Raw genomic sequence first — 13,196 nt, 5'->3', positions numbered from 1 at the left:
GGACAAGATATCTCAAGAACCACTGGATGGATTCAGATGAAACTTTCAGGGATGTTTGGCCTCATGACTGGCACAAATTGATTAGATTTGGGGATCGATCCGCTACCGGACAAAGATTCTGGTTTATTTTCTTGTTTTTTTTACTTAACCCATTACCTCCCATAATTCTATTAACTGGAATTTTTTTATGAAACTTTGATTTCTAGCATAAAACAGCCTTAGATACACATTGGAATGATCAAAATAACATTTCAAAATAACATTTTAAATAAAAATAAGCGAGATATTGGGTGAAAAATTAGCAAACCTCATTTGAATATCAGAGAAATATACCTAGTAGATATAGCAAAAAGGTTAGATATGTGTAAATATTGACAGATAATTACGAAATTTGTAATTTTTAAGTGATCTCATATGAGATCACTGGTAGGTAATGGGTTAATTTTTGAGAGCAATCAGGTTCATTATTAGTATTCTTGTTTGTGAGAGCAGTTGAGTTTGTTTCAGATATTCTCATTTTCAAAATCATCTCTGGTTAATTGTTGAAGGGATGTTGGTGGAGGTTTGCACTCTCTGAGTGCTCTTGTTGGGAATTATATAAAAATAAATATGTTGACCCCTAAGGATCATATGGACCCCAGTTGAGAGCCATTGGTTTAGATTCTTGTTGTTCTGTGTGTATTCTTATGAATTATAAACCATTTTAATGTTTAATTACTCCTTTTATCTCTGTAGATGTTGTCTACTGCATATCTCTGCATCCCTCTGGCCTGAAGATGGCAGTCACCGGGGGACAAGATGACAAAGCTTATCTGTGGGACACTGAAACTGGAAACGTGGTTTTGGAATGTAATGGTATGACATTTCTACATATCTTTTGTTTGTTTCAGTCATCACACTGTGGCCAGGCTGGGGCACTGCTTTGAAGAGTTTAGCTGAACAAACTAACCCCAGCACTTGATTTGCTTTGACACTCTTACTTATTCTACTGGTCTCTTTGATAAACCATTATGTTATGGGGACATAACCAAACCGATACTACCAAGCTGTTGGGGGAACAAACAAAGACATACACACAAATATAAGTGTGAAAGTCTGTTTGTGTGTGTATATATCATCGTCGTCGTCGTTTAACATCTGTTTTCCATGCTGGCATGGGATGGACGGTTTGACTGAGGACTGGCGAGCCAGGAGGCTGCACCGGGCTCCAATCTGACCTGGCAAGGTTTCTACAGCTGGATGCCCTTCCTAACACCAACCACTCCAAGAGTGTAGTGGGTGCTTTTTATGTGCCACTGGCATAGGAGCCAGTCAGGTGGCACTGGCATCGGCCACGCTCAAATGGTGCTTTTATATATATATATATATATATATATATATACATATTAAATTCAAATTACGATGAATGTAAACAAACAGAAGTTTGCTTTAGAAGCGTTGAGATGTTTTAGAAAGTTAAAGAAGTGATTTTAAATTCTCCAACGCAGGATAATGCTAATAATATAGCCTGAACAGGATAAGCTGCCTCTAGGCTAAATTAGATCTGTTTAGATTGCCTTAAACAGTTGTAAATGTCTAAAGGTACAATTTCTTTTGTTTAAGGTGATCTAAATAATACATAAGGTTTGTGTTAGATGTGCTAATTATTATTCCATGCAAACACTGCTAATGTCCCTAACAGTTAATTTACATATGAGAGAGAATTGTGATGTCATAAGAGAGAAATGTGCCTGCATAGATGATGGCTCACTTGCATTTAATGAGGCTGCAAGGAGAGAGACTTGGAGACGCCACTATGAAAGGTTGCTTAACGAAGAGAATGAATGGGAGAAAGAGAGTCTGCCAAATGTCAACCCAACTGAGAGACCAGCTATCTGAATTGAAAGTACCTTGGTAGATAAAGCAATTAAAGGTATGAAGACAGGGAAAGCCTCTGGCCCTTCAGGAATCACTACAGAAATCACCGTCCGAGCGTGATCATTGCCAGAGCAGCTGTCTGGCTTCCGTGCCGGTGGCACGTAAATAGCACCATTTGAGCGTGATCGTTACCAGCATTGCCTTACTGGCACTTGTGCCCGTGGCAGGTGAAAAAAAACATCCGAATGAGATCGTTGCTAGTGCCGCTGGACAGGCTCCTGTGCAGGTGGCACGTAAAAAACACCATTTTGAGCGTGGTCATTGCCAGTACTGCCTGACTGGCCCTTGTGCCGGTGGCACATAAAAAGCACCCACCACACTCTTGGAGTGGTTGGCGTTAGGAAGGGCATCCAGCTGTAGAAACTCTGCCAGATCAGATTGGAGCCTGGTGTAGCCATCTGGTTCGCCAGTCCTCAATCAAATCGTCCAACCCATGCTAGCATGGAAAGCGGACGTTAAACGATGATGATGATGATAAAAGGGAGAAATGACATGCATAACTGTAAAATAATACACCAACAAGACAAAGATAACAGTTCTGAACTAGATCATCATCATCATCATCATCGTTTAACGTCCGCTTTTACTGATAATAATTTGTTTTGTTATATAGCTGTGATTATAAAGAAAACAAATTATTATCTGTTTCAGTCCTGTTACCTTTGCCTTGTATGCTATTATTTTACAGTTTTACATATCATTACGATATCAGATGCGGTATCAGTTACATATTAGGCTGTAGTGGTAGCAGTTGTGTCTTTTTTATTGATACCGAAATGGGTGGTAAGTGAAAAAATAATAATTAACCAGTTTAAGAATGATTGTCTAGTATCAAAGGTATATCTGTTGCCGTCTAGATATTTTAGATAAGCCTGTTGTTTCGATCATGTCTTTTCATCATCATTGTGATCATTGTGGGCCTCCAGCTGTAATACCAAATCAGACTGGTGTCTGGTTTCAGCCTTTCAGCATGCCAGCCCAGTCAAACCGTCAAACCCATACCAGCATAGACGACAGACGTTAAATGATAATGATGATGTTGATGATGATGATGACTTCAACATTCTGGCGTTGGTGCCATGTAAAAAAAGCATCCAATCCATTTTGTAAAGTTGTTGGTCAGCGTTAGGAAGGGTATCCGGCTGTAGAAACTCTGCCAGATCAGATTTGAGCCTGGTGCAACCATCTGGTTCGCCAGTCCTCAGTCAAACCGTCCAACCCATGCCAGCATGGAAAGCGGACGTTAAACGATGATGATGATGATGATGATGATGATGATGTTGGTGTTAGGAAGGGCATCCAGCTGTAGAAACTCTGCCAGATCAGATTGGAGCGTGGTGCAGCCTTCTGGCTCGCCAGTCCTCAGTCAAACCGTTGAACCCATGCCAGCATGGAAAGCGGACGTTAAACGATGATGTTGATTATAATGATGATGTCGGTGTTAGGAAGGGCATCCAGTTGCAAAAACCATGCCAGGCAGACAATAGTACTGGGTGCAGTCCTCAGGTTTGACTGCTCCTGTCAAACCATTCATCTACAGAGATAAAAGGAGTAATTAAACATTAAAATGGTTTATAATTCATAAGAATACACACAGAACAACAAGAATCTAAACCAATGGCTCTCAACTGGGGTCCATATGATCCTTAGGGGTCAACATGTTAGACAGATGTCAAATGGTGATGATGATCACTTTCCCATGCTTGTATGGGTCGGATGGAGTTTATTGCAGCAGATTTTTTATGGTTGGATGCCCTTCCTGACACCAATCCTCACCTGTTTCCAAGCGAGTTGATATCTCCTCACAGCCAGACGTGTTTGTTATGGATGACCGGAAGCAAAGGGCATTCGTTTACAACAATTAAGCAATGTCAAGACAAGGAGACACTAGCATATGCAGACACACACACACACACACACACACACACACACACACACACACACTACAAGAATGTTGTTGACTGACTTTGAAGTTTTGACCAGCTAAGCCATCATTGGATTGCATTCTTGAAGACCTGTTGAGCTGAGTGAAATCATAGTTGTAGCTGATGCCAGTGCCGTCTGACTGGCACCTGTGCCAGTGGCATGTAAAAAGCACCATTTGAGCATTGAGCCTCATGGACTCTTGGTGATATAAGTGAATAGTTGTGGCCGATGCCAGTGTTAGGTTAATGACACCCATGCCAGTGGTACGTAAAAAGCACCCACTACACTCTCGAAGTGGTTGGCATTAGGAAGGGCATCCAGCCATATCAGATTGGAACCTGGTGTAGCTCCCCTGCTTGCCAGTTTTCAGTCAAACCATCCAACCCATGCCAGCATGGAAAGCGTACATTAAGTGATGATGATAAATCTGTACTCTACATCATCATCATCATCATCTTCATCATTATTTAACATCCGCTTTCCATGCTAGCATGGGTTAGACGATTTGACCGAGGACTGGCAAACCAGATGGCTGCACTACGCTCCAATCTGATCTGGCGGAGTTTCTACAGCTGGATGCCCTTCCTGTAAAATCTGTACTCTACAGATTAATGTAAAATTGTTTTTATTATAACTGAACATAAAAACGAACATTAATTCACACACATATATGTATACATGATGGGCTTCTTTCAGTTTCCATTTACCAGGCTTTGGTTGGATCAGGGCTATAGTAGAAGACACTAAAATGCGATGCAATGGGATTGAACCCAGAAATCTGGTGGTAGGGAAGCAAATTTCTTAACCGCACAGCCACACCTGCACCTATTTTCATCATCAACATCATCATTTGATGTCTGTTTTCCCTGCTGGCATAGGTTGGACTGTTTTGACAGGAGCTGAACAGCTGACCAGGCTCCCTGTCTGTTTCGACATAGTTTCTATGGTTCGATGCCCTTCCTAATGCCAACCACTTCACAGAGTGTCCTGGGTGATTTTGCACAGCACTGGCAAGGCTGCATTTAGGTGGTACATAGATGTAAATAATTCAGATTTATTTAGGCACAAGGCCCAAAATTAGAATGACCCCAGTATGCAACTGGTACTTAATTCATCGACCCATAAAGGATAAAAGGCAAAGTCGAACTTGGCGGAATTTGAACTCAGAACGTAAAGACAGACAAAATACTGCTAAGCAGTTTACCTGGCAAACTAACGTTTCTGCCAGCTTGCTGCCTTATTTAACATCCGTGTTTCATGCTGGCATGGGTTGGACGGTTTGACAGGAGCTAACCAGCTGAAGAGTTGCCCAGGCTCTTTTTTTCTATGGCTTGATGCCCTTCTTAACACCAACCACTTCACAGGGTATACTGGATGCCTTTATGTAGCCCCAACATGGGTGCATTTAGGTGGCAATGGTACATAAATATGCCCATGCAGATGCTGCATAATAATTCAGATTTATTAATATTAAACGTACTCCATATATACATGGAAAAAAACCAAAGTAAGTTTGAAAAATAGAATCACATTAATAAAATACTGTTAGAAGTTTACACTATTTTCAATGAAGACAAGAAACATTCTAAAATTATTTATAATCAATGCTACTGATATAATCCAGTGTTTCATATTTGGGTTCAGTTCTTTTTGCTACACTGTCTTTATATTATATATCTTTATGTTCACCAATAGTCTTATTTTGTGTTTAACCCTTTCATTACCAACCTGGCTGAAACCAGCTCTGGCTCTGTAGTACAAATGTCTTGTTTACATAAGTTTTGAATTAAAATCTTCCACCAAACCTTAGTCACAATGTATGTTCCTAACACTAGCTGAATGATAACTGAATTATTTTACTAAATTCATTGTTATATTCAAAATCAATTGAAAGAAACATAGAACATCTCAAAATAAATACAGTAATGAAAGGGTTAAAGAGTGGACATTAACGCTTTCGTTACCAACCCGGCTGAAACCAGCTCTGGCTCTGATTACAACACTACACTTGATATCCCCCCTCCATATGCATGCGCACATATATATCATGACTCATACACTGTTCACTTTCCTGACTTTTGTACATAATTCTATGTACTGTACATGCACCTTTGATGAGTTGTAGTGCACCTGAGCACTATACACAATCATTTCATTATCATTAATCCCTCCCCTCTCCCCAGTTTCCTACCACACTCACCACCCCCGTACTCATCTCGTACTCTCCTTCATCCTTCCATCTTCAATCATCACTCACCATCTTCTATTCCCTTTCAGTTATTGTTACGTATACGTTACAAGCCGATCCTCACCAGTGCTGGTGCCACAAAGAAATGCACTCTGCACATTCTGTAAAATGGTTGGCATTAGGAATAGCATACAGTCATAGAAACCATGTCGAATTAGACATTGCAACATGTCGTAGTCCTATGACTTGTCAGATCCGTTCAGCCCATGGTAGCCTGGAAAGTGGATGTTACATGATAAAACTATGCAGAAGCACATCAGATATGCATACGTATGAGTGCAACCGTTAATAGTAGACTATTGGTGTGCTGAATGAAAATATCTCATATTATTATATTCCATCTTTCAAATCTCGCTGAAGTCAACCTTGTTTTTCATCTTTATGTGGTCGATAAAATAAAGTACCAGTTGTTTATTGGGATCGATGACGCCATTGACTAACACTCCCTCAAAACTGTTGATTTTATGCCTAAATTAGAAACCGTGATTATATTCCATCGTAGTTATCTCCCTTTACACCTGGTGGCCTGTCATTCGTCGTCTTCCGAGGTTTTGTTATTAATTCATTAATAACAGACAAACAAGAGTTACTCAGAGAGTGCAAACCTCTGCCAAGGCAACACCAACGTCCTCTCAACGATTAGCTGGAGATGATTTTTAAAATGAGAATATCTGAAATAAACTCGACTGCTCTCACAAACGAGAATATTAAAAATGAACCTGACTGCTCTCAAAAATTAATAAAAAAAAAAAAAGAAAGAAACAGGAAAAATAATCCAGAATCCTTGTCCAGTACCAGATCGATCCCAAAGTTTAATCAGTTCGTGGTAGTCACGAGGTCAAACATCCCTGAAAGTTTCATCCGAATCCATCCAGTGGTTCTTGAGATATCATGTCCAAGGACAAACAAACAAACAAACGCGACTGAAAACAATACCTCCACCTTCGCTAAGGCGAAGGTAATTATTGGAATCGATATAGTTGATTAAATCTGTGGATAGTTGTGCCCCAGCATGACCAGAGTCCTGTGACCAAAACCAATCAAAGATTCACAAAGCATCTTAAAGATGATAAAAGTCTAACCATATTTATTTCTGTTATATTTCAGGACATAAAGACTCAGTGACAAGCGTTGCCTTTAGCTTTGATGGTACTTATGTTGCTACAGCTGACCTGAGTGGTTTTCTCAAAGTCTGGAAAGTCAGCAGCAGAGAAGAAGTGTGGTCTTTTGAATGTGATGATATTGAGGTAGGTATTACTATCAGAAGAGCATCTCCATCTTCTGGACCAGGTTTTGTTTGTGTCTGTTATACAGGCGTGGCTATGTGGTTCAGAAGCTTGCTTTGCTCTATCCACATCAGGGGTTCTCAACCATTTTTTATCGATGGACCCCCTTTGATTGCTAATTTATTCTGGTGGACCCCCGTAGCCATTCAGTGTTTAAAAACTAGTTTTATAGAATCATCATCATCGTTTAACGTCTGCTTTCCATGTTAGCATAGGTTGGACGATTTGACTGAGGACTGGTGAACCAGATGGCTACACCAGGCTCCAATCTGATCTGGCAGAGTTTCTACAGCTGGATGCCCTTGCTAACACCAACCACTCTGAGAGTGTAGTGGGCGCGATTTACATGCCACCGGCATGAGGGCCAGTCCGGCAGTACTGGCAACGGCCACGCTCAAAATGGTGTATTTTACGTGCCACCTGCACAGGAGCCAGTCCAGCGGCACTGGCAACGTTCTCGCTTGAATGTCTTTACACGTGCCACCGGCACAAGTGCCAGGAAGGCGACGCTGGGCACAGGTGCCAATGTTTACACACGTTAATTTGTGTAGGTTGAACTATGTAAAATGTTAGAGAAAGAGACCTGGCTGTTTCTTGCAATATATACCAATACATATATCTAAAGTGAATTTTTTCTGGGGCCCTTAAAATATTGTTGTGGATCCCCAATTTAATATTTTGTTGTGTGGCTCCCACGAAAGATCTGATGTGGACCTCAACGGCCATATGGATCCCGGTTGAGAACCACTGATCTACATAGTTTTGGGTTTAGTCCTGTTGTGCAGCACCTTGGACAGGTGTCTTCTACCCTCACTCTTGGCTGAACAATGCTTTGTGAATGAATTTGGTAGATGGAAACTGTGTGGAAGCCTGTTTACTATGTGTGTGTTTCTTTGTCTCTGTTTGCCACCTCTCCTCCTACTTCACTACTGTATTGGTTTTGTTTTCATGCCCATAATTTAGCACTGTAACAAATGAGACCGATATGATACTCTTTTGCTTGTTTCAGTCACTTGACTGTGGCCATGCTGGAGCACCGCCTTTAGTTGAGCAAATCGACCCTAGGACTTATTCTTTGTAAGCCTAGTACTTATTCTATTGGCGTCTTTTGCCGAACTGCTAAGTAACAGGGACGTAAACACACCAAGATCGGTTGTCAAGCGATGTTGGGGGGGACAAACACACACAACACAAACACACACGCACACACACATATATTACATATATACGACGGGCTTCTTTCAGTTTCCGTCTACCAAATCCACTCACAAGGCTTTGGTTGGAAGACACTTGCCCAAAGTGCCACGCAGTGGGACTGAACCCAGAACCATGTGGTTGGTAAGCAAGCTACTTACCACACAGCAACTCCTGCGCTTAAGAAAATAATGTTATTTTCCTTTCCCTCTTCTTATCCATTAATTAGTAATTATTGTTTCCTTCCTTCGGATTCATTAATTACAAATATTTTCTGTTATCCTGTGTCATCAGTAAGAGTTTAATTACTTCCCTTTGTATACCATATGCATATTACACTGATCATTTCTTACAGATATTTGAATGTTATAAGTATGTGAATTGTACCATCACTTGGTAGTTTCAAAATCTATATCTATGCATTTCTGTTAACCCTTTTGATGCCAACCCACGTGAGTTCTTCCTTCCCTAGTATTTTAACTCTTTTGATACCAACCTGCCTGAAACCAGCTCTGGCTCTGTAATACAAATGTCATGTTTTCAAAAGTTCTGAATTAATATTTTCCACCAAACCTTAGTCACAATTTATTTTCCTAACACTAACTTAATGATAACGAAGTTATTTTACTAAATTCTTTGTTATATTTAAAATAATTGAAAGAAACACAGAGCATCTCAATAGAAATATGGTAACAAAAGGATTAAAAGCAATCTAACCAACCTTTCATCAAAAATTTCATGTCAACTATGTTCCAAACTCCAGCTTAATAATGACATATTTATTTTACTAACTTAATTAAAATAAAAGTAATGTATTACAATAGAAGGGTTAGCTGAACTCTATTTCCTTTTTGTTATGACATTTCAAGACGTGTGTTTTCACTTTTCTTCTTTATTTTGTAGCTTGTACACCACATGTAATATTTTTGACATAAATCTAAAATATAATTATGAAGTATTTTATTAAATTTCCCAGGCATGAATTTATAATATTCTACTTTCTGCAGTTTGATACAGTGTTCAATGAATGAATATATCACTTAATCAAGTCTATCCTAGATCTTTCAAGTTTTTGTTACCATATTTCTGTTGAAACACATTGACTCTCATTTGTTAATTTTGAAAATAATGAATTTTAGAAAATAACTCTTATTCTTAAGGTGATGTTTTGGAATGTAAATTATCTTCAAATCTTGGTGGATGATTTCAATTTAGATAATTTTAAAATGGAGTTTGTGGCATAGAACCAGGGGCACTCTAAGGCAGGTTGGGTATCAAAAGATGATTGAAAAGAAACTATACCAAGCATACATTGGGGCATAATGCAGATCCTCATCAGATCTTGTGCAACTCATGCCAACATCATCATCATTTAACGTCCGCTTTCCATGCTAGCATGGGTTGGACGGTTTGACTGAGGACTGGTAAGCCAGATGGCTACACCAGACTCCAATCTGATCTGGCAGAGTTTCTACAGCTGGATGCCCTTCCTAACACCAACCACTCCAAGAGTGTAATGGGTGCTTTTTATGTGCCACCGGCATGAGGGCCTGTCCGGCAGTACTGACAACGGACATGCTCGAATGGTGTTTTTTACGTGCCACCTGCACAGGAGTCAGTCCAATGTTTTGTTCACTTTCTACCGGCACAAGTGCCAGTAAGGCGAAGCTCAAAACGATCGCACTCAAATGGTGCTTTTTACGTGCCACCAGCACGGGAGCGAGACCACTGCTCTGGCAATGATCCTGCTTGGATGGTGCTGTTAGTGCTCCACTGGCACAAGTGCCAGTCATCAAATTTGGTTTATTTTTGATCTCACTTGCCCCAACAGGTCTTCGCAAGCTGAGTTTAGTGTCAAATGAAGGAAGGTTGGCATGGGTGCTAGTCATCAAATTTGGTTCATGCCAACATGGAACATGGATGTTAAAGGATAGTGATGATGATGATGATTATGATGATGATGATGTTATATATTTCATTTTTTTTTTTTTTTTCTTCAGTGGATCCAATGGCATTCCCATGCTCATGTGTTGCTCGCTGGAACTGCAACTGGCCAAATTTGGATGTGGAAGATACCATCTGGAGACTGTAAGACTTTCACTGGCCTCAACAGTACAGTAACATGTGGAAGAATATTACCTGATGGTGTGTACCGTTTAGTTTGAACCCTTGACCTCTGTGTTAAAGTTGCTTTATCTACTTACTGGTTATAGAAGTGATTTTGTGGATAAGTTTGAAATCATGCTGGCCAAGTCCCTTTAGCTGTTAATAAATATAATGTCTAGGATATATTCATAAGTCCAATAGTGGACTTTTTTCTGTCTTCAGCAAGAATTTATTACGGAGATGTACTTGCATAGCAAGTGACTTGGATCTGAGATCATGAACCGAAACAAAAACAATTGCAGTGTGGAAGATGTTTGTAAGCCATTTAAGAACACACAAAAACTATTAGATTCACTTCAACATTTAAATTTTATTTGACAAAACTTCATGCCGCACGATATTTGGTCATTGAACAGGTCGTGGTTTCAAAGCAATGAAAATATTTTGACACAAATAAAATTGAAATGCTGAAGTGAAACTAACGGTTTTTGTGTGTTCTTGAATGGCTTACAAACATCTCCCACGCCGCAATTGCAAGAATTTATTGTTCATGACAAACTACAGTAACAAGTCTTAAGCGGTTCAAACATCTTTCAAATATATTTGAATTCATTTTATGTTTACTCTTTTACCTGTTTCAGTCATTTGACTGCGGCCATGCTGGAGCACTGCCTTTATAGTCGAGCAAATCGACCCCAGGACTTATTCTTTGTAAGCCTAGTACTTATTCTATCGGTCTCTTTACCGAATCACTAAGTTACGGGGACATAAACACACCAGCATCGGTTGTCAAGCGATGTTGGGTGGACAAACACAGACACACAAACATATACACACACACATACATATATATACATATATATGACAGGGTTCTTTCAGTTTCTGTCTACCAAATTCACTCACAAGGCTTTTGTCGGCCCAAGGCTATAGTAGAAGACACTTGCCTAAGGTGCCACACAGTGGGACTGAACCTGGAACCATGTGGTTGGGAAGTAAACTACTTACCACACAGCCACTCCTAAGCCTAGAAATAATAGCCGACCAAAGCCTTGTGAGTGTGTGTGTGATTTTTACTTATTCTTATTACTAATTTATTTTTTAAAAAAATGCTTTTGTGTCCATATATGATAATGTGAAAGCACTACCTGGTGGTCAAGGTGTTGCACTCTTGATTGCTAAATCACGACTTTGATTCCCAGACCAGGTGGCAATTCATGTCGCTCTGCAATCATTTCAGCATTTCAAGTGTGGTACACTAGTGCACCTGTACAGGTGATGTTGATTTGATGGAGGGAGTGAACTTATAAACAAATCATCAACTGTGGTTGTTGGGCAAAGAAGTCATGGAATCCTCATCCATTGTCTAAAGATGGCAGGGTCGAAAATAATAATTTGGTGGCAACTGCATTTGAGCAAGGTCATTGCCAGTGCTTCTGGACTGGCTCCTGTGCAGGTGACATGTAAAAGCACCCACTACACTCTTGGAGTGATTGGCGTCAGGAAGGGCATCCAGCTGTAGAAACTCTGCCAAATCAGATTGGAGCCTGGTGTAGCCATCTGGTTCGCCAATCCTCAGTCAAATCGTCCAACCCATGCTAGCATGGAAAGCGGACATTAAACGATGATGATGATGATGAACTTCATAACTATATTTACAGGTAAACGATTGTGTGCTGGTTTTGAGAATGGAATGATGAAGGTTATTGAATTGAAAGACCAGACAAGTTTGCACTCTTTGAATGGTAAGTAACTTTTTGTTGATGCTCTTATAATAGTAGTAGTGAAATGGTTGGGTGGGTTAGTGTTTTAACATTGTGGACCAGTGGGTTTAGAGATCAAATCTGTTGAAAGGTTTTTCCATTGAAGTAGTTGTATGCTGTCAACTTAATGTGACAGTCCACTGAGAGTCTTTCTGGATGCAAGCTTAGCTGGGTGAAGGTGCTTGTCTCCTCCTTGTAAACATAAGGACACAGGAAATGTGTCAAGGCCGACAGGAAGCAGTACAGCTTCCTAGGTCTAACCAACAGTAGTATTATTCCCTTCAGGGGACTCACATTATGTTGACAGCATGCAACTACTTCAGCCTGGACAGAGTTATGAGCTATTTTCTTTACAAAAATCACAAATGTCCCGTGTCAAAAAGCCCAGCCATATTTTGATATTTGATTGTAAGAGTATGACATCAGCTATATTTGATAGCTGGGCTGTTTTAAAGTTTTTTTGTTTTTTTTTTGTACGCCAGTGCCGATGGACTGGCTCCTGTGCAGGTGGCATGTAAAATACACCATTTCGAGTGTGGCCGTCACCAGTTCCGCCTGACTGGCCCTCGTGCCGGTGACATGTAAAACACCCACTACACTCTCGGAGTAGTTGGTGTTAGGAAGGGCATCCAGCTGTAGAAACTCTGCCAAATCAGATTGGAGCCTGGTGTCGCCTCCTGGTCCACCAGTCCTCAGTCAAATCGTCCAACTCATGCTAGCATGGAAAGCAGACGTTAAACAATGAACGAGAAAGCCAAT

At 40.3% G+C, this 13,196-nt stretch overlaps 1 protein-coding gene across 1 annotated transcript in view; it reads left to right on the top strand.

Moving 5' to 3' along the window:
- Positions 1–13,196, top strand: part of LOC106869461 (angio-associated migratory cell protein) — a 30,452-nt gene that overhangs the window by 9,757 nt on the left and 7,499 nt on the right. Inside the window, exons 3-6 of the mRNA XM_014915213.2 lie at positions 736–855; positions 7,199–7,338; positions 10,572–10,716; positions 12,336–12,419. Of these exons, the coding sequence (XP_014770699.1) occupies positions 736–855; positions 7,199–7,338; positions 10,572–10,716; positions 12,336–12,419 (489 nt within the window). The remainder of the gene's footprint in view (positions 1–735; positions 856–7,198; positions 7,339–10,571; positions 10,717–12,335; positions 12,420–13,196) is intronic.

The sequence above is a fragment of the Octopus bimaculoides genome, chromosome 2 (assembly GCF_001194135.2).
Source record: "Octopus bimaculoides isolate UCB-OBI-ISO-001 chromosome 2, ASM119413v2, whole genome shotgun sequence".
Lineage (NCBI taxonomy): Eukaryota > Metazoa > Mollusca > Cephalopoda > Octopoda > Octopodidae > Octopus > Octopus bimaculoides.
This window is presented reverse-complemented; position numbering and strand designations above follow the sequence as displayed.